The 22,527-nt window shown below is 39.8% G+C and overlaps 1 protein-coding gene across 1 annotated transcript in view; it reads left to right on the forward strand.

The window, feature by feature from the left end:
- The first annotated feature begins 14,040 nt into the window (after nucleotides 1–14,040).
- The window catches only part of CLPX (caseinolytic mitochondrial matrix peptidase chaperone subunit X), a 41,474-nt gene continuing 32,987 nt past the window's right edge, over nucleotides 14,041–22,527 (forward strand). The window contains exon 1 of the mRNA XM_047074939.1: nucleotides 14,041–14,302. Within this exon, the coding sequence (XP_046930895.1) occupies nucleotides 14,224–14,302 (79 nt within the window). The 5' untranslated portion in view covers nucleotides 14,041–14,223. The remainder of the gene's footprint in view (nucleotides 14,303–22,527) is intronic.

The raw sequence follows: 22,527 nt of genomic DNA on the forward strand, positions 1-22,527 counted from the left end.
TGGTAAGTGGTACCTGATGTTTTTCTTCACTCACCAAATATTTACTGAGTGCCTACTGTATGCCAAACCATGTGTGCAAGCAGAGAGGCTTTCATGTGTATATAAAATATGCTACACATGGTGGCACCAGACTTGGAGGTCTTGTGGTCAGACTTGGTGGTCAGAGGAGGTTTCTTGGAGGAGGTGACATCTAATCTGAATGATAGCTAGGAGCTGGTTTGCTGAAGATATGGCTGTCAGGCTCAATGGCACAAGCAGAAACAGCTTATGCAAAAACAGGGGTAGAGGCTGAGAAGGGATGGCAGATAACTCTCTTTCAGACAAGGAAACACTATCAAGTTGAACTCATGTTACCTAATTTCTAAGCATCTTGCTTCTAAAGACAGATGTGCTCCCTGCTAGCAGTGTGACTTTGGTTTCCCCAAGACTTCATTTTCCTCATCTATAAATGAAAGAGTTGGTTGTATACTTAAAATATGATGTTATATGTCAACTATATCTCAAAAATGAATGAATGAATGAATGAATGAATGAACGAATGAATTTTTTTAATGAAGGAGTTGATCTAGATTAGAAACTAAACCATCTCTAAAGTCTTTTCCATGATTTTCAGTGAGACTAAGAGAACAGTTTCTTGGATGCCTCTGCTTCATCAAACTGCTGATGATTCATCGGGTGTTTCCTTCCCCTGTGGAGACTCTACACACTGGGTGGACAGAACATTCGTTTTAGAAAAGCCCTGGGGTTTCACTCTCAGCCTGCTGTACACAGGCTGATCAGCCAGTTACCAAGAATGAACTGTATAAGGATGCATACCAGATGGCAAGGAGAAAGGGCATAATCAGATAGGCTGCTTTTGTTTCCAAGCATGGACATTTTCCAGGCAGAGTGCTCTCTAGAGTTTAGACAGCTTTAGCAGCTGAGGTGATAGAGGAAAATATCACCAAGATGTCAGGACAAGAACGGTTTGGAAAGATTGAGAGGACTTAAGCCAATTTGGAGGAGGAACAGGGAAGGTGGGAGTTTCAGGCAAAGGGACAGCTAGAGCTGAGGAGCAGAGGTGGGACTGCACGCTGAAGGCTTTTGTTACAAGTAACAGGGGGTGCCATGTTAGCAGACATCATGAAGGATGGAATCGGGCACTGCAAAGCCATCAGAATCCAGGTCATCACTCTCTCTGGCTTTGATTCTCTTTTATTCTCTCAGTGGTTTTTGCTCTCTCTCAATCTCTAACTCAGTCTTGTTGTACATGCTTTTTGTCTCAGATTTTCTTTGTTTCTAGCTCTCTGTCTTAGCTTTCCAGGTCCCTCTGGCCAGTCTATTTCTCAGCCTTTCCCTGTCATAGTGTGGTCTCTACTCTGCAGGATCCCTTAGTTTCTCTTTGCAGATCAGGTTTCTCTGCTCCCCAGGGTTCATAGGAGAGGTGGTCATCTCCTCAAGTCAAAGAAGAGCTCTGCTCTAAGCCCAGATTCCTTGAAGAGAGCAACTGATTGGCCCAGTTTGAATCAGCACTCCATCTCTGGTCCAATCAACGTGGCCATAATGGGGGGTGGGGGCATTAAAGGGCAGTCCTATTATACAGTGATGGTTGCTGGGGGAGGTGGCAGAAATTCAAGAAAAGGAATCCTGATGAGTTGTGGAGACACCCCAAAAGGTGAATACTTCAGCGGGATAGTGAGCAGATAAGTGGGTTTACTGGGAGCTTAGGATTTTTCATTTCCAAACATCAGGGGATTTTAAATACATTGAATAAGATCTGTGTGGTACCTGTTTTTTGAAATCTGTAGAATCTTTTCTCGTGACCTAGTACTTGGTCAGTTTTGGTAGTTTCTTTGTGCAGCTGGGAGAAAACAAAGTGTATTCTCTAATCATTGGGTGCCGGGCTCTACATAGAACCATTAACTCAAACTTGTTAATTGTTCAGTTCAGTTAATAAGGCATGTGTTGAAATCTTCTACTAGATGGTGCATGTAATTTGTCCTTGTGATTAAATTTCAGCTTTATATATTTTGAAGCTCTTTTAATGGATGCATATTAAGTATTGAATCTTCGTGCTTTCTTGCAAGTTTAATTTTTATCATTATGTAGTTACGTTCTTTGTTCCTATCATGCTTTTTTGTCTTAAAGCCTGTTTTGTCTAATAATATAGCTCCCAACTTTCTTTGGATTAGTAGTTGCTCATATCTTTTACTTTTAACCTTCTGTATCCTTTTATTTATTTTTATTTTTTAATGCTTATTTATTTTTGAGAGAGACAGACAGGTGCAAGCGGGGAGGGACAGACAGAGAGGGAGACACAGAATCTGAAGTAGGCTCCAGGCTCTGAGCTGTCAGCACAGTCAGACACCAGGCTCGAACTCAAGAGCTGCAAGATCATGACCTGAGCTGAACTGACTGAGCCACCCAGGCACCCCTCTGTATCCTTTAAAAGATGTGTTTCTTGTAAGCAGCATTATAGCTGGATTTTAGTTTGTTTTAGTAAATCTAAAAATCTGTATATAACTGGTGAGTTTATTAAATACATATGGTGATTATAGTTATATTTAGATATGATTTTACCATCTTACTTGATGGTTTCTTTCTAAATCACTTTTTCTCTTATTGTTAGCTTTTGGATTGAGTAATATTTTTCTTATTCTATTTCTTTTCCTTACACTAATTTAGAAGTTTTACACTTTTGTTATTCTTTTAGTGCTTTCTCTTGAATTTTTATTATATATGGTGATTGTAACAAAGTCAAAGTTAGTTGTATCTTCAGCCCTTAAACTATTTTAGTATTTTTGCTGCTCAAAATAAGCATTTATTATTTTGTACAATGTTTGTTTAGGTTTATCTGTTTATCACCTCAGACCTTGTTTTAAGGCCATTTTTCTTCTTCCTGAAGAATACCTTTTAGAAATAATTTTAGGGAAGGCCTATTGTTGGTAGAACAATAAGGTTTTTAAAATTAAAATAGAATCCACATACAATAAATTCACAGTTCAATGGATTTTAGTGTATTCACAAAGTTGTTTTGTTTTAATGTTTGAGAGAGAGAGCACGCATGAGTGGGGGAGAGGCACAGAGAGAGGAAGAGAGAATCCCAAGCAAGTTCCGCGCTATCAGTCTAGAGCCCAGCGTGAGGCTCAGTCACACATTACCTGAGCCAAAACCAAGAGTTGGACACTCAACAGAGTCACCCAGGTGCCCCTACTGTATTTACAAAGTTGTAAAACCACCATCACTTTCTAATTCCAGAACATTTTTATCCCAGAAAGAAACCCCATACCTATTAGCAATCACTCCCTATCCCTCCTCCACTGAGCACCTGGCAAACCACGTTGTCTTTGTGAATTAGCCTATTCTAGACATTTCATATAAATGCAACCATACAGTATGTGGTCTTTTATGTCTGCCTTCTTTCACTTAGCATAATGTTTTCAAGTGTCATCCATGTCCCAGCATGTATTGATATTTTGTTATTTTTATGTTATTGTTATGTATTGTTATATTTTTATGGTGGAATAGTATTCCATTGTATGGACATACCACATTTATCTATCAGTTGATGAGTGTGTCTACTTTTTGCCTATTTTAAATAATGTTGGCATGAACATTCATATACAAATTTTTGTGTGAAAATATCTTTTCAGTTCTCACAGGTATATACCCAGGAGGGGAATTGTTAGGTCATGTAGTAACTCTATGTTTAACTTTTGTCAAATTATTTTCCATGGCAGCTGCCTCATTTTATAGTCTGACCAGCAAGGGTATTCTCATTTCTCCACATCCCTGCTAGCGTTTGGTATTTTCTGTTCTTTTAATTTTTTAATTCTTATTTATTTCTGAGAGAGATAGAGTGTGAGTGGGGGAGGGGGAGAGAGAGAAGGAGACACAGAATCTGAAGCAGGCTCCAGACTCCAAGCTGACAGCACAGAGCCCAATGTGGGGCTCAAACCCACGAACTGCAAGATCATGACCTGAGGCAAGTTGCTCAACCAACTGAGCCACCCAGGTCCCCCTTTTTCTACTTTTTTAAGTGATAGCCATCTAGTGAGTATGAAATATCTCATTATGATTTTGATTTGTTATTTCCCTAATGGCTAGTGATGTTGAGAATCTTTTCATATACTTACTGGTCATTTCTATATCTTTGAAGAAATGTCTGTTCAAATCCTTTGCCTATTTTCTTAATCTGTTTGGGTTGCTATAACAAAAATACCAAAGACTGGGAGGCCTATAAGTAACAGAGATGTATTTCTTATTGTTCTGGCAGCTGTGAAGTTCAAAATTAAGGTGCCAACAGATTTGGTATCTGGTCAAAGTCTGCTTCCTGGTTCACAAATGTGTGGTGCTAGGGACAAATTTATATAAGGGTCCTAATTCCATTAATGAGGTCTCTACCCTCATGTCCTAATCACCTCCCAAAGACCCTATCTCTTACTGTCATCATATTGGGGATTAGGTTTCAACATACAAATTTTGGGGGCACACATTCAGTCTATAGCACCTATTTTTAAAATTTGGTTATCTTTTTATTGTTGAGTACTAAATACTAGACCCTTATCAATACTTGATTTGCAAATATTTTTTCCCATTCTGTGGCTTGTTCAGTTTCTTAACAGGGTCCTTTGAAGCACAGAAGTTTTTAATTTTGTTGAAGTCTTATTTACTTATTTTTGGTTGCTTATGCTTTTGGTGTCATATCTAAGAAATTGTGGCCTAACCCAAGGTCATGAAGTTACATCTATATTTTCTTCTAAAAGTTTTATAGTTTTAGTATTTACATTTAGGTCTTTGAATCATTTTGAGTTAATTTATGAATAGATATTTAGATATAGATCTAGACAGAGATGATATATAGATCCGACTTCATTTGTATATAGATATCCAGTTGACCCAGCACCATTTGGTGAAGAGATTCTTCTTTCCCACTGAATGGGTTTGGCACTCTTGTTGAAAATAAATTAACTGTAAATGTGAGAGTTTATTTCTAGACCCTTAATTCTATTCTATTGCTGTGTATATCTACTCTTATGACAGTACAAATCTGTCTTGGTTACTGCAGCTTTGTAGAAAGTATTTAATCCAGGAAGTATGAGTCCAACTTTGTTCTACCAAGTTTTTATTATCTGAAATGTCATTTTGTCCTAATGCTTGAAGATATTTTGCCACTGTACAAATACTAATTTAATTGATCCATATTATTTTATTTTTTAATGTTTTTTTTTTTTTACTTTTTGAGACAGAGACAGAGCACAAGCTGGGGAGGGGCAGAGAGAGAGGGAGACACAGAATGTGAAGCAGGCTCCAGGCTCCGAACTGTCAGCACAGAGCCTGATGCGGGGCTCAAACCCACCAACTGCAAGATCATGACCCGAGCCGAAGTCGGACACTTAACCGAAAGAGTCACCCAGGTGCCCCTCCTGAACTTATTATTGATTCTTTAAAATACTCATATGATAAATTTTCATTCTATGCAGTAACATAAGAGTTGGCATATATGTTCTTAGAGAATTTTCTTTTTGTAAGCCCACCAATGCAATAAAAAATGTGTTTCATCTAAGACAACCTAATAGTGAGTCCTGCAGAGCATAGGGCAGTGGTTAAATGCATGGCGCTAGAACCAGGCCATCTGTGTTCAAATATTGCTTCTTTTATTAGCAATGCAATATTGGAAATTTATTTAACCTCTGTATGTTTTAGCTTCCTCAACTATAAACTTGAGGAAATAATACATACCTTATGTAGCTATTATGAGGATTAGTTGAACATATACATGAACATAGTATATATTAGTTACTGGCATATATAGTAACCACTATATAAATGTTTGCTGTTACTACTATGCACCCACAGCTCGAAATGAAAAAGACTGAAAATGTGTTCAGATTTAACAAGGTGATGCTTCATTTTTGTGGTATTGGAGGAGATTCATTTGTTCTACAGAAGTAGTTTTCCAGAAAATTCAATTTTATTACCTCTCTTTAAGCTCCAAATTTTAACATTTTGATCTATTTTGAGTAGAAATCTTCAAAAAAAGTGTTTAATGTTTATTTACTTTTGAGAGAGAGAGAGAGAGAGAGAGAGAGAGAGAGAGAGAGAGAGTGTGTGTGTACAAGCGGGGGAGGGCAGAGAGAGGGAGACACAGAATCTGAAGCAGGCTCCAGACTCTGAGCTGTCAGCACAGAACCCAAGGCAGGTCTCAAACCCACGAACCATGAGATCATGACCTGAGCTGAAGCCAGACCCTTAACCGACTGAGCCACCCAGGCACCCCTTGAGCAGAGATCTTTGTAAGAAAGCATATATTCTATCTTTTTAAAAACAGAAATAACACAATTGAATCTTTCTTGATGTATCAGGAGTGTAATTATGAATGCCAATTATTATGGTAGTACAATAAAATGGCATCCAGGGCTGATATGATATATAAGAAATTTGACCAATACCAGATAAATTCAGACTATATACTCTTCTTGTTAAGTTCTTGCTTCCATTTTTCTGTTTCCTTCTTTTTTGTCAGACTCTTAGAAAACTCTTTGGTTGTGATTAATTCACTTGCTTCAAGTGCCTCTCCCCTTTGTAACGAACTCACTTGTGGGATAGAGATACATATGACCAAGTCAATATTTAAAATGAATAAAACAGACTCAGGCTCCTGGGTGGCTCAGTCGGTTGAGTGTCCGACTCCGGCTCAGGTCATGATCTCGTGGTCTGCGAGTTTGAGCCCTGTGTTGGGCTCTGTGCTGACAGCTCAGAGCCTGGAACCTGTTTCGGATGCTGTCTCCATCTTCTCTCTGCCCCTCCCCTGCTCATGCTCTGTCTCTCTCTCTCTCTCTCAAAAATAAACAAACAAAAAGAAATGTTAAAAAAAAAAAAAGAATAAACAGACTCAAAGTGAAATCCTGAATGCCTGAGTATGAGCAAAGCACGTGAACTTTGATGTGCCAGCTTTGCAACATTTATTTTGGTGACTCAAAGCCTTTTTTCCTCATTTCCTCAGTATTGACTAATTTACCAATTATTAATTTACTACTTTACACACAAAGCCTAGTGGTTGCTTGTGTATAAATAAATACTGCTTGAAAATAATAAATGATTACAATTGTTACTGAAGTAAATATCACTTTTATTATCTAATATTATGCCTAATGTATGTTAATTGCAAACTGAAAAGGACTTATAAACCAAGGGTCTACTTCCTCTTTCACCTCTCTCTTTCAGTTTTTCCTTTTTTCCCCCAAGTCTTTATTTAAATTGTCTTTGAGTTTTTCATTTGAAATCAAGCAAGCTCCTTACAACACTGAGGTATAATGGAGTAGGGTGAGGTCATCAACAAACTGGCTAAGAAACACAACTAAAAGGTTTTTTACAGTCATAAAAGGAAAGCCCTAAATTACAGTATTGCACAGTAAAAAAGATCTTTATTATTTATTAAGTACCTACTGTGTACTACAGGTCAAAGAATCATTTATTCCTCACATTTAACCCAGGAAGTCAAGAGCATCCAATTTATAGTTGAAAAAAAACAAAACAAAACAAAAAAAAAAAAAAACAGGCTTATAAAGCTCAGTAACTTGCCAGAAGTCACACAGCTGGTAAGTAACCCAGCTGGAATCACCAGTCCTTCTCCCTCTGACATCTTTGCCCTTTAGAAAATACTAAACAAGGATTTCTTGGCACTGTCTTCACGATTTGGTACACCAAAAGTTCCAAAAGATTAGCTTTAAGAACACTCCCCTCACCCTCACCCCTTCTACCCAATAGATTCAAAGAGGGAAACTTTGGTGAGTTAGTGCCACCTGCTGACCATCTTCCTGAACATCAGGATAAAGGACTGTCCTCTAATCAAGGACAAAAGGGTCCTTGTGCTATCTGAAGTCATTACCGGCCGGCCCCCAAGGGCAGGCCCAGGAGAATGGTGAGCACCCTCCTATAGACCCCTTGGTCTCCCTACAATATCAAGGCTGGGCAGCTGCTCCCTGAGGGGAAAAATGGTAGCAACTGGAGAGAACCTAAAAAAGAGACAATATGAAATAAAGGCACAGGTTTCTACCACCACAGTGCAAGTACACTTTATTCATTTCTGCAAATAAACCTTAGCATCTCATGATTCTAGCAATAAAAATAGATTTCTGAGGGGTGCCTGGGTGGCTCAGTCAGTTAAGCGTCCAACTTCAGCTTAGGTCATGATCTCACAATTTATTAGTTCAAGTCCCGCATTGGGCTCTCTGCTGTCAGCACGGAGCTCACTTTGGATCCTCAGTGACTCTCTCTCTCTGCCCCTCCTCCACTCATTTTCTCTCAAAATAAATGAATAAACTTTAAAAAATCTTAAAAAAAGATAGATTCCTGAGCCCCACTACAGACTATTTTATCAAAACCTTTAGGGGAGGAGCCTACATATATTTTAACAAATACCCAGGTCATTCTTAAGAGAAGGAAGGATGGGGGATCACTGCCTTCATGGAATGGCGGCTTTTTAGTCCCTGATGTGAGATATCTCTGGGTAGGGAGGGGAGACTCTGCAGACCCCTTAAATCTTATCAGATTTTGTAAGAGGATACAGGCAAGTAACGGAAATACTCGTGGAGATTAGGGTGAGAGTCCTGGTTCTGCTGTGACCTTGGACAAGTGTTTTTAAACCCTCTATGTCTTAATTTTCTCAGCTGCCAAGACCAGAACGCAGATAATAACAATACCTTACTGTGTTGCTATGAAAATCAGATGAGAAAGTAGGTGGGAAGTAACTTTGTAGAGTTCTACACAATGTTGTTAGTATTATTTTGAGTCTCAAACTACCTACAAGCATAAACCCCACTTTATTTTTTGTCCTTATTTTTTTTAATATAATTGTTGAGTTCTTGTTACCTGCCTGGTAGTATCAATGTCTGCTAATCTGAAGGATCAGTGTCCAGCCACGTAAAAGAAATGTCTTTATTCAGGGGCACCTTGGTGGCTCAGTCGGTTAAGCATCCAACTTCAACTCACATCATGATCTCACAGTTCATGAGTTCGAACCCCGCATCAGGCTCTGTGCTGACAGCCTGGAGTCTGCTTGGATTCTATGTCTCCCTTTCTCTCTGCCCCTCCCCTGCTCGTGCTCTCTCTCTCTCTAAAATAAACATTAGCCAAAGTATGGAAAGAGCCCAAATGTCCATTGATGGATGAATGGATAAAGAAGATGTGGTATATATATACAATGGAGTATTACTTGGCAATCAAAAAGAATGAAATCTTGCCATTTGCAACTACGTGGATGGAATTAGAGTATTACGCTAAGCGAAATTAGTCAGAGAAAGACAGATATCATAGGGCTTCACTCATATGACGACTTTAAGACACAGAACAGATGAACGCAAGGTAAGGGAAGCAAAAGTAATATAAAAACAGGGAGGGGAACAAAACATAAGAGACTCTTTAATATTAAGAACAAACAGAGGGTTACTGGAAGGGTTGTGGGAGGGGAGATGGGCTAAATGAGTAAGGGGCATTAAGGAATCTACTCCTGAAATCATTGTTGCACTATATGCTAACGAATTTGGATGTATATTTAAAAAATAAAAATAAAATAAACATTAAAAAAATTAAAAAGAAATGTCTTTATTCGGAAGATACAGTGATTCCCAAAAGGATCACGGCTCTCTCAGAGGCTGTACCAGAATCTCTGGTGGAGAAGGTGAGATTTTGATGTTTATCAAAAAGAGTCTTTGGTTTAAGAAGCGATGACTGAGGAACACAGTTTTAAAATCAGAAGACTTGGGGCACCTGGGTGGCTTGGTGGGTTAGGCAACTCTGGATTTCTGCTCGGGTCACGGTTCATAGGATCAGACCATGCGTCAGGCTTGGGTTCTACAGAGCCTGCTTGGGAGTTTTCTCTCCCTGCCTCTCTCAGCCCCTCCGCCCACTCATGCTTGCTTTCTCTCCCTTTCTCTGAAAATAAATAAACTTAAAAATAAAATGAAATCAGGAGACTTGGACTCTATTTCTCTCTCTGTTTAGACTCATTATGTGACGTCGGATGAGTCCCTGACTTTTTATAGGCCTGTTTCCTCATCTGAAAAATCCAGTGCTAAATTGGATGACTCCTGACTCTAACCTATAAAAATCTTTTTCACTTAGCAACTCATAATGTTCAAAGTCCTGGCAGGTAGGATCAAATATAAAAGAGAAAAAAAGAATTTTATATAAAATGCAGACATAAAAAGTTATGTGCTTTCAGCTATGTAGGTTATAAAAGGTAAATAACTCAGGATAAGGAGTCAGCTACTTGAATGAAACTATTTGAGCTGGAAAATTGCACTTTCTTTTTTAAGTATCATTAACCTGTCAGAAAAGAGTTGAAAGTAGATGTGATATGGAAGTATTTTGTTCCAAAAAGCTGGTAAGATGTGACTATGCAATATCACATTCCTAGTTGAGGATCCATTTTATCACAGGGAAAGTCTCACTCTGTGCTTCCAAATCCAGAATGTGGAGGAATGACCTGAGAGTAACCTGAGCAGGGGTTGTCCACATAGTGCCAAGTGAGAGAGGAGGTCTTAATGTGCCTCTGGAGCCTCATTGCTCTTTGCCCAGACAGCTATGTCCACTCCATCTTTTAGCTACCTGGCCACACCTTGGAGCAAGAACACTGTCCCACCATGTGAATTTCAGGTCAGGGAATGTACACTTATAAAATGGAATACGCTCCTTTATCAAACAGCAAAGTAGTTCCTAAAGAATGGTCCTTTACGTTTGAACCCTTTCCCAAATAGATGTTATTTTATTTAAATTTGACAACCTTCTGTGCTCCAATACCAAATGGGAAGTTTTGGTGTATCCCCATGGTACAAGTTCCTCAATCTAAACACTGCTGTAAGACTTACACCATTAAAGAGCCTAGCACAAATTTAGTGTCCCAATCCATGCTTGTTGGGAGCTGTTCCTAATAATCCAGGTATGTTCTATCCCACTGAGCACCGAATTGGGATGATGCACCAAAACTACCAAATTCATGTTGTCCGTGTGATGAAAATATCACCAGTCTGGTGCCAAAGCCATATGACCCTTGTTCACATTGCTGAGAAAAAGTTAAACTGAGTTGGGTACAGCTCTCTTTGTTTTGCACTTTCTAGGGCAAAGTCTATGTGCTGCTAATCAGGCATCTCCTAGGAATTCCTTCTGGGACACTCATCAGCTGGATTAACCATTGTATAAATTTGCATTTGTATCCATTAACACCTCTTGTCAACTATAATTTGCTCTGATTATATGTAGGATTTTCTAAAAACACCACCCCAGGTTTCTGCCAAGCAAAAGCACTGTTGGAAGAGGAGTATTTAGTCAAGTACTTACTGATTTTCTACTGTGTATTTAGCCCAAGTATATAATGAAATACCTGCCTTCAAATAGCTCCAAGTCCAGTTGGGAATACAGGCTAAACACAAAACATCAATCCATAAATAAAATTAAATGCTTCATCATTCTGGTAATAATATAAGGATATATGACACAACAACGTAAGGATATTCCTGTCATACCAGTAGCATATGTTTTTGTTTTACATGCTTACTGTCTATCTTATCTTTCCCCCACTAGAATGGAAGCTCCATGAGAGAAACATTTTCTTTGATTCAATGCTATTTCCTCAGTGCCTGGCATATAATTGGTGTTCAATAAATATTTGTTGAATTCAAATTTCTCAAGAGTCAGAGAAAGGAAAGCCTCAGGTAAACCTGAGCTATGCTTTTATTCAGCTTGCAATCTATAGGCTTTAACTTTTTTTCTTTTTTTCCCCCATTTATTTATTTATTTATTTTTACATATTTTTTTAATTTGAGAGAGAGAGAGCACGAGTAGGTGACAGGGGCAGAGGGAGAGAATCTTGAGCAGGCTGCATGTTCAGCACGGAGCCTGAAGCAGGGCTTGATCCCACAACCCTGGGATCATGACCTGAGCCAAAATCAAGAGTAGGATGCTCAACTAACTGAGTCACCTAGGTGCCCCTTGCAATCTATAGGTTTTTTTTATTAAAAGCTTATTTATTTATTTGGAGAAAGAGCATGTGCAAGTGGGTGAGGGGCAGAGAGAGAGAAAAAGAGAATCCCAAGCAGGCTCTGCACTGTCAGTGTGGAGCCTGATGCAGGGCTCGAACTCAGGAACCATGAGATCAAGACCTAAGCTGAAATTGGATGCTTAACCAACTGAGCCACCTGGGCACCCAACCTATGGGTTTTAGGAACAACTTCTTTATTTGTATAAGAAGGAAATTGCATATAATTGAAATATAAATGGGGTGGGATGAAAGGAATTTAAATTGGGTGTTAGGGTCAATGTGACCTAGTTAGCTCCTTGCTAAAAGAGCTTTGTACTAGAATCAATGGTTTTTGAACACTGTTATTTATTTATTTATTTATTTATTTATTTATTTATTTAATGTGAAATTTATTGTCAAATTGGTTTCCCGAACACGGTTTTAAAGCAGAACAATTCTGGGGGCGCCTGAGTGGCTCAGTCGGTTAAGCGTCTGACTTCGCTCAGGTCAGGATCTCACAGTTCGTGGGTTTAAGCCCCGCGACGGGCTTTGCTGATGGCCTGCTTCGGGTTCTGTGTGTATTCTCTCTCTGCCCCTCCCCTGTTCACACTCTGTCTCTCAAAAATGAATAAATGTAAAAAAAAAAAAATTAAGCATAATAATTCTGTCTTCGAACAAAACCCCAATAAATGAAATAGATAAAAATAGAGCCGCTCTGATTGATGTAGGGGTGGCATGGAGAAGGAGACAAAAGAGGTCCACCCTTTTAAAAGTCACCTCACCCCCACCACAGAGCTATGGCTTCTGAGGGATTTTAGGAACACAGTTTGAAAATACTGGACTGAGGAAACTTTAGAGTCTCTCCTCTCTTGAAATTCTATTAATAGAGGCAGCTAAGGAATACCTGCGCTACCATCTGGTCTCTACCACTTTAAGTTGAAAAGATAACAGGAGTCAACTCCCTGCGAGAGAAAAACACAGAACACGTGTGGCCTGGGCCAAGGCCAACGCCCCTCCTCATGGCCAGACCCAGGGAACCAGATGCTACATTTCTCTGATCCAAGAATAATGAGGGCTAGATAACTTGTGTGACTGGACTTGTCCCTTTTCTCCCTGCCCCCCACCCCCCTCCCTTCACCTAAGCTCAGAACTAAAGGCATCCAAGCGCACATGGCAATTTTCCTGAGCTTTGGAGTTACCAAAAATCTTAGCAAATATTCACAAAATCTTACAAAGTAAATAGTCTGGTGCCAACCAAAATGTAGAGTCAGATTCATTTGTCACCATCCTCCACCTTGTACACCTGCTTCAGCTGTCCGGAGAGGAATCAGCCCTGCAGACGCTCAAAGGTTAACAGAAAACTATTTACTAGGGTGTGATCAGCTTAAGTCCTTAAGGGAACCGACAAAGGATCACGAAGCATCCAGGGACTAATAACAGCTGGAAGAGTTACCACTTGGTTTGAGAGAACAAGGAAAGAGAGCTGTCTGCCAACAGCTCTTGTTCGGGGAACTAAGTAAAAATACCTCTTCCACGTTGTAAGTGAGGAAACTAAGAAGATAAGGTAGAGAAGATGTGGAATCGCCGGTGGAAGAAACTTTTTCAATTTGAAGCGTCCAGCAGCAGCCAAAGGATTTTAAGGAGTCCGGCGGCCAACTAAGCCACCAACAGGTCTCATTATGACCTTCCCCGCCACAAACCGAAAGTTGCCAGGAGTTGGGACTACAACTCCCGGCACGCATCTCCCGCATCTGTAGCACTTTTCGATGATAGGATAAGGGGCTTCCGGAAGCATTGCATGTCGGGAATTGTAGTTATCCCAGTGGGGGTCGGCCGTACGCCGTAGCGTGCTCATTGGCGCCCAGGTTACCGCCCCCCTCCCCTCTCCGCTCTTCGGCGTATCACCCACGTATACGCAGAGCGCGCCCACACCCCCTCCCTAGGCCTAGGACGCAGGCGCGCGCACGCTCCCCGGGCTCGGTAGGCGGAGGGGGTGAGGGTAAGAGAAGGAGGGGGAGGGAGGGAGGGGGGTTAAGTGTCTACAGAGTAGACGGCAGTCGGGCACCGAGAGCGCGAAGGCCTGGCTCCCAGGCGGTGAACTCTGCACTGAGTCTGGGGGCCGGCGGGAGGGTCCGGAGCCAAGTCAGCGCGCCCTGCGAATAGGAGTCGGGCCGCTGAGACCGGAGGGCAGCAGGGGGCAAAGCCCCAGCCTAGGCCCAGCGGAGATGTCCGGCTGCGGCGCTTGTAGTTGCGGCGCTGCCGCCGCGCGGCTCATCACCTCCTCGCTCGCCTCCGCGCAGAGAGGTAACGAAGTAGTCCCTCACGTGAGCCAATGGCCCAGGAGTGTACCGGCCGGGGGTGGGGATCCCGGGGAGGACAAGAGGTGTACCCTGCCTTGAGGGTGTGATGGGATGCGCGGCGTTTCTCCTGGCACCCCCCCCCCACTTTAGGATGGGGTTCTGCCAATCTCTGGAGCATCTGTTTCTCAAATTTGAAGTAGACCCCTTCTGCTCGCCCGCCCGCGCGCGTTCAGGCCTCTTGACTTTGGAGCCGGAATGTGGCCACTTAGCAGAAAGCCTGGAAGAGGCACAAAATGCTCCTTTCGTTAAAAAGTGCCCCACACCCTACTCAGGTCCGCCGGGCACTGCCGCCTTCCCTACCTTCGGCTTTTCCTCCCGAGCCGGGTCGGGTTCCTTTCCGGCCTGTCGGGGGCTCCCGGAAGGGCCCGGGGGAGGGGCTGCTACTGTTGAAGCCCCCCTTCAGGGCGCCGAGCCAGCTGTCCCAGACGCAGGCCGCGAGAGACCCACGGTGTCACTGTCATTGTGCGGCGCTTCCACCGGGGCATAAGCGGGGCTCATGGCCCTCCCGGAGCCGGGAAAACCTCGCGGCCCGCAGGGAAGCGGCCAGGGTGGAGAAATTCTCGTAGAAGTTGTTTTTGAAGTACTTCAATGTCTCGGTTGGTCGTTTGCCGGTTTTCCCAACTTGACTGAGATAGTTTTAAGGATGGCGCTTGTTTACCTTTGCTTTGTTTATCAGGAGCTGTGAAAGAGTGTCATACCAGTCAAGGGATTCCGGAACAGAAACCATTTTCCTCTTCCCCCAAATCTATGAGTGTCAGACTACAGGCTGGATTCTGTTATTTTATTTTGACTTGTCAACTAAATAAATAAAAAAAGCCCCCCTTTTCCTGTATTTTAGGTTAATTATAAAAGCTCCTACCGTATACTTAAGGTATCTCTTTCGACAGTTTAATTTCACAAAGAGGGATGAAATGAAGTAATGTGGGCAGAAGCATTTATAAAGTGATACTTAAATGTAAAGGAGTGAATTTAATCTCAAGACATTGTTAAACCTGAACTCCAGGAATTTGAGTTGGAAACATGTGAAAGTGACATTGAAATTCACTTATTTGACGTCTTTTTTTGAGGGCCTAATGTGTGCTGGGCCCTGTTTTGGTGCTGGAGATAGAGTGAGTAAGTCCTCAACTGCAAGTGTAAATCTACTGGAGCACACAAAGAATAATATCATTTCTAGGAGTTGGGTAAAAGGTGTGTGTTCTCTTTGGGCAGAGAAGGCTTCTTTGACACAGTTCTTAATCTGTTTCAATCAATTTTCCGGTAAAACTATGAATCATAGGCGGTGTGTGGTGATTTAAAATTTTAATGAATCATTAGGTGAAGCAACACAAATTAATGGCTTATTTAGGTATTATTATTTGTTACTATAAGTTTGCCATAAGTTTTCAGAAGTGATCAAACCATTTTTACTGTAAAGGAGTAAATTAAGCTTAAAATACGGGACATAACCTCATATCATTATAGAAGTTAATATTTTTACATGACAGTGAAACAGCTTGGTTTTCACATCAATTTAAGACTGTCTTGGGGCGCCTGGGTGGCGCAGTCGGTTAAGCGTCCGACTTCAGCCAGGTCACGATCTTGCGGTCCGTGAGTTCGAGCCCCGCGTCGGGCTCTGTGCTGACTGCTCAGAGCCTGGAGCCTGTTTCCGATTCTGTGTCTCCCTCTCTCTCTGCCCCTCCCCCGTTCATGCTCTGTCTCTCTCTGTCCCAAAAATAAATAAACGTTGAAAAAAAAAAGACTGTCTTAAGGCTTCATTACACAAAATGTTTCTTTTCCGTAGTAGAAACTCTAAGATTATACACTAGTCTTCAATATAGAGATTTTTTTAAGGACTTAAAAAACTCCGGAAAGGTTATTTTTATTTAGGATTCTTGAAAAGAGGAAAAGGGGCAAAAGAGAAAAATCAGAATTGAACTTCAGTTAGTTTATTATTCTTATAAACATAAAGTTAAGAATTTCAAAAATATCCATAAACAAAAAATTTAATCAAAATAGTCTCAACAAGAAATTATACAATGAAGTAAGAATAAAAAGATTTCAGAGCTCTCTTGAAATATAATGCTATTCTCTATCTCTGTTTGTCATGTTAGACTTTAACATTTTTAAATGGATGGCCCCTGGGTGGCTCAGTCCCTTAAGCGTACAACTCTTGATTTTGGCTTAGGTCATGATCTTGAGATGGAGACCTGAGTTGGACTCTGTGCTGAAGCCCTGACAGCTTGGAACCTGCTTGGGATTCTCTCTTTACCTCTCTCTCTGCCCCTTCCCCGCTTGCTCATGTGCAGTCTCTCTCAAAAATAAACATTTTTTAAAAAAATAAAATTTTTATTTTTTCTTTTTTAAAATACAGAATCTTTTTTTTAATGTTTATTTATTTTGAGAGAGAGGGAGCACGAGCACGCGCAGGGGAGGGGCAGAGAGGGAGAGAAACAGGATCCTAAGTGGGCTCTGCTCTGACAGCGGAGAGCCTGATGCGGGGCTTGAACTCACGAACCAAGAAAGCATGACCTTAGCTAAAGTCAGACACTTAACTGACTGAGCCACCCAGGCCCCCATAAATAAAAATTTTAAATGGTAGTTTGAAGAAAAATTTGGTAAATTGTCATACTAGATACTGGATCTGTTTTCTTTTCCTGGTGGTCTATGTGTATCCTATTTAATGTGTTTTTTCACACTATGCTCTTTGAGTGAAACTTGTAGTAAAGGAGAAATTTTAAATATTTTTTTTCTACCCAAATTGCTGGTATTTTTCAATTTGTTATCTATTTTTGTACATATGTACATATGTATTTTAAATGTGCTTTGCATACAGAACAATTAACATTCTAAATATGTGCATTCAGGAATGCTTGATTCCATTAACTAAACTCAGAATGACAGTACTTGGTCTGAATTTGGCTGTGAGAATTGTGGAATCACCTGTAATTCCCTTGATTTTTGGCTCCTTTAAGTTCATGTCCAGTGAAAGGGTGTCACCTCATGAGGGTGTAAATGTGAAGATGCTCAAACATGTTGGTGCCCATCATAATTTTCATGATAGTTGCATAATGTGCCTATCTTAACAGGTTTTAGCTAGATTTTAAGTCTCGTTATTTAAATACAATACAAATTAGAATAAATGTTAGAGAATCTTTATTTCTGGAATCGCAAACTATTTCTTGATAAACATTTCTCTTTTCTTGGCATATTCCTCTTCAGACCAGCAGACTAGCCTTGCTGAAAACCCATGAAACATTTTTAAACTTGAGGAAAGCTATTATAGGAGTGATGGTATTTTTCTTTATTAAGAAGTATTCAGAATTCAGGAAACAATAACGGGCATAAATTGAATTTTTAAGACTAATAAAAGCAGTAAGCATCTACTAAGTTGATTGGCATTGTTTGTTTTTGTTGAAATTTTTTTCCAATTTTTGTTAGAGGTCTTTAGAGGCTAGGTGGTTAAGCAAGCATTTAACTTGATTTGCCATTTCATCAATTGTTATACACTTAAATATTGTCACTAGAGAGAGATGATAATTTAAAATTTTTCATTAGTTTCTAAAATTTAAAGATTAGTTTATCTTTTAAGCTGAATCATTTATGTTTTTAGAGAAAGCTTGGTTTACCGATTGAATATAGAAATTCAAATATTTAAAAGTTGAATAAATTACTCTGCTAGTTCTTAATAGCTCTAAAATCAAGGTACCTTATTCTGCTGTTTCTTTTTAAAGCAGATCTAAAACTCAAAGTTTTATCCGTATGACAAAAGCTTTGTAAATGGTTTAGCTTTTAACTGTCTTCTCTTGTTGCTGCCAAGTATTCTTTCGAAATATACTTTTCAGAAATACTTCCCTTTTTGGCTTTTGTAGGGGTTCTTCACCTGAAGTTCACAGGCCTCCAGAGTGTCCAGGGATAGAATTCAGAAGTTCCTGTAACTTTATTTTCACTAATCACTAACTGAAATGTAGCATTTCCTTCAATTTTGAACGTAGGCAAGAACCCACAGTAGTATTAGCAGTATCTATGAATTTGTTACCAATCAAAATCACAAATATTTTTGTGTCATGCTACAGTTGTTCATATCTCAAAAAATCGTTTATACTTTTTACTACTTTGAAATCATGGTAGTTATTTAAAAAGCTTTTAAATCTTATTTAATTATGTTAATTAAAAAGCATATTTTATTTTATTTTTTATTTTATTATTATTTTTTTCCATCATAAGTGTACTCTTTAACCCCCAACACCTATTTCACCAATCCTCTCACCCACCTCCCCTCTAGTAACCATCAGTTTTGTTCTCTATATTTAAGAGTCTGTTTCTTTGTTTCTCTCTCTCTCTTTCTTTTTCCTTTGCTCATTTGTTTCTTAAATTCCACTTGAGTGAAATCATATGGTGTGATCTGACTGACTTATTTTGCTTAGCTTAATACTCTCTAGGTTTTTTTTTATTTGTTTGTTTGTTTTGTTTTTAACATTTATTTTGAGAGAGAGAGCGAATGAGTGAGCAAGAGGGCAAGGGGCAGGGAGAGAAGGAGAGAGAATCCCAAGCAGGCTCTGTGCTGTCAACACAGAGCCCAATACAGGGCTCAAGCCATGAGATCATGACCTGAGCCAAAATCTAGAGTCGGACGCTTAACCCACTGAGCCACCTGGTGCCCTAATACTTTCTAGTTCTATCCATGTCTTTGCAAATGGCAAGATTTCATTCTTTTTTATGGTTGAATGAGTGGTGTGTGTGTGTGTGTGTGTGTGTGTGTGTGTATCATCTCTTCTTTATCCATTCATCTATCGATAAACACTTGGACTGCTCCCATAGTTTGGTAAATAATATTGCAATAAACATAGGGGTGTATCCTTTTGAATTAGTGACTTTGTATTATTTGGGTAAATACCCAGTAGTACTGGGTACTGGATCATAGGGTAGTTCTATTTTTAATGTTGTGAGGAACATCATACTGTTTTCCACAGTAGCTGCACTTGCTTGCATTCCCACGAACAATGCAATAGGGTTCCTTTTGTTCCACATCCTTGCCAATGCTTGTTGTTTTTTATGTTGTTGATTTTAGCTAATCTGACAGGTGTGAGGTGATATCTCATTGTAGTTTTGATCTGTATTTTCCTAAAGATGACTGATGTTGAACATCTTAGCATTTGCCTGTTGGTCATCTGGATGTCTTCTTTGGAGAAATGTCTGTTCAAGTCTTCTGCCCATTTTTTAATTGGATTGGTTTTGGGGTGTTTAGTTGTATTAGTTCTTTATATATTTTGGATACTAACCCTTTATTGGATATATCATTTGCAAATGTTGTCTCCCATTCAGTGGGTTGCCATTGACTGTTTCCTTTGCTGTGCAGAAACTTTTTATTTTGTTGTAGACCCAATAGTTTATTTTTTGCTTTTGTTTTCCTTGCCTCAGGAGACCTATCTAGAAAAATATTGCTATGGCTGATGTCTGAGAAATTACTGCTTGTGCTGTCTTCAAGGATTTTTTTATGATTTCAGGTTTCACATTTAGGTCTTTAATCCATTTTGAGTTTATTTTTGTGTGTGGTGAAAGAAAGTGATCCAGTTTCATTCTTTTGCATGTGGCTGTCCAGTTTTCCCAACACCCTTTGGGATGTTGACAGTTGAAGAGACTTTTTCCCATTGTGTATTCATTCCTGCTTTGTTGAAGATTAATCAACCATATAATTTTGGGTTTATTTCTAGGTTTTTCTTTCTGTTTTATTGACCTATGTGTCTATTTTTATGCCCATACCATACTGTTTTAATTACTGCGGCTTTGTAATATAACTTGAAGTCTGGAATTGTGATCTTTCCAGTTTTCTTTTTAAAGATTGCTTTAGGTATTTGAGGTCTTTGGTGGTTTCATACAAATTTTAGGATTGTTTGTTCTAGTTACTTGAAAAATGCTGTTGGTATTTTGATAGGGGTTGCATTAAATCTGTAGATTGCTTTGGATAGTATGGACATTTTAACAATATTTGTCTTCCAGCCCATGAACATGGAATGTCTTTCCATATCTTTGCATCGTCTTGAATTTCTTTCATCAGCGTTTTATAGTTTTCAGCATACAGGTCTTTCTTTCACCTCTTTAGTTAAGTTTATTCCTAGATATTTTATTGTTTATGGTGCAATTGTAAATGAGATTGTTTCCTTAATTTCTCTTCCTGTTGTTTCATTTTTTTGGTGTATATGGAATGCAACAGATTTCTGTACATTGCTTTGTATCCTGTGACTTTACTGAATTCATTTATCAGTTCTGGTAGTTTTACGGTGGAATCTTTAGGGTTTTCTACATGTACTATACATGTCATCTACAAGTAGAGTTTTACTTCTTTTTTACCAACATGGATGCCTTTTTTTCTTTATTTTGTCTAATCGCTGTGGCTAGGACTTCCAGTACTATGTTAAATAAAAGTGGTGACAGTGGACATCCTTATCTTCCCCCTGACCTCAGAGGAAAAGCTCTCCGTTTTCCACCAATTAAGTATGATGTTGGCAAGAAGCATATTTTAAAAATATTTTGATAACTACTTCAATACAGTTGGTTTCCTTTGTTATGTATTTTATTCTATACATTTATAAACATTCTGAGAAGGGGTCCATCCGTACCCTTCACCAGACTCCCAAAGGGGTTCATGGCATAAAAAGGATTTAAAAATCCTGGTTAGGTTGTTACAGTGATTTCTGTGAAGATTTTATAGGATTGGTGAGTGACTAATCATTTACACTGTTCAATACAGTAGTTTAAAAAGTGTGGTCCCAGACCAACATCATCAGTATAACCTGGCATTTTGTTAGAAATGCATTCTTGGTGGGGGTGGGGGTACCTGGGTGGCTCGGTGGATGGAGCTTCTGACTCTTGATTTTGCCTCAAGTCATGCTCCTAGGGTCATGGGATTGAGCCCTGTGTCAGGCTCTTCACTGAGCATGGAGCCTGCTTAAGATTCTCTCTCTCTCTCTTTTTCTCTCTCTCTGTCTCTTTTTCTCTTTGTTTTCCCCTCCCTCTCCCTTAGCTGCTTCCCTGCCCCCACTAAAAGAAAATAATTTATCCTGCTTTAAAAAAAAAGAAAAGAAATGCATTCTTGGGGGCAACCTGGATGGCTCAGTCAGTTAGTTAAGTGTCCAACTTTGTCGCAGTTCATGATCTCACAGTTTGTGAGTTTGAGCCTGGCATTAAACTCTGCTTAGAGCTCGGAGCCTGGAGCCTGTTTTGGATTCTGGCTCTCTGGCTCTGTCTCTCTGTCCCTCTCTCTGCCTCTCCCCTGCTTGTGCACAGTGCACTCTGTCTCTCGCTCTTGCTCTCGCTCTCTCAAAAATAAACAAAACAAAAAAAGAAATGCTTTATTGGATCCCACCTGCAACCTTCTGAGTCAGAACCAGGGAATACCCCTTGCAATCCGTGCTATGCATAGAATGTTAAAACTGCATCACAGCCAGCCAAAAAATTCTCAAATTTAGAAATTTAAATGACATGAACATGTTTTTCAGACAGTATTTTTTTATGGTAACTGTATGATTGCATTGGTTTTATATGTTACTTGGTAAGTTATTTAAGTGAAGGACTTATTTTTCTTTCTATTCAGAATAAGTAGACTTTGAAAGGTTCTTGTTCGTAATTTTTATTTCTCTTAAATTTTTGAAGATAATTTATTTTCAGCTTATTTTCTAATAATATTAGCTATGATAAATTGTTAAACACAATTTTAAAAGATGTATTTTAATTTTTTTTTTAACGTTTATTTATTTTTGAGACAGAGAGAGACAGAGCATGAACGGGGGAGGGGCAGAGAGAGAGGGAGACACAGAATCGGAAGCAGGCTCCAGGCTCTGAGCCATCAGCCCAGAGCCCGACGCGGGGCTCAAACCCATGGACCAGGAGATCGTGACCTGAGCTGAAGTCGGACGCTTAACCGACTGAGCCACCCAGGCGCCCCAAAAGATGTATTTTATTGTAAATGGGAATTAATACACTGTGTGTGATACTTGAAGGTTAAGTTTTATTCTAAACATCCAAGTACATAGTCTGATATAAAGCTTGTTGTAACTGTAGTTTTTTTTGCGAATACGTTGTAATGGTTTGATTAAAAAGTTGTACTTGTGGGGCGCCTGGGTGGCGCAGTCGGTTGAGCGTCCGACTTCAGCCAGGTCACGATCTCGCGGTCCGGGAGTTCGAGCCCCGCGT

The sequence above is a fragment of the Lynx rufus genome, unplaced genomic scaffold (genome assembly GCF_022079265.1).
Source record: "Lynx rufus isolate CCGP_SWC_20201006 ecotype Redwood Valley unplaced genomic scaffold, mLynRuf1.p SCAF_13, whole genome shotgun sequence".
Lineage (NCBI taxonomy): Eukaryota > Metazoa > Chordata > Mammalia > Carnivora > Felidae > Lynx > Lynx rufus.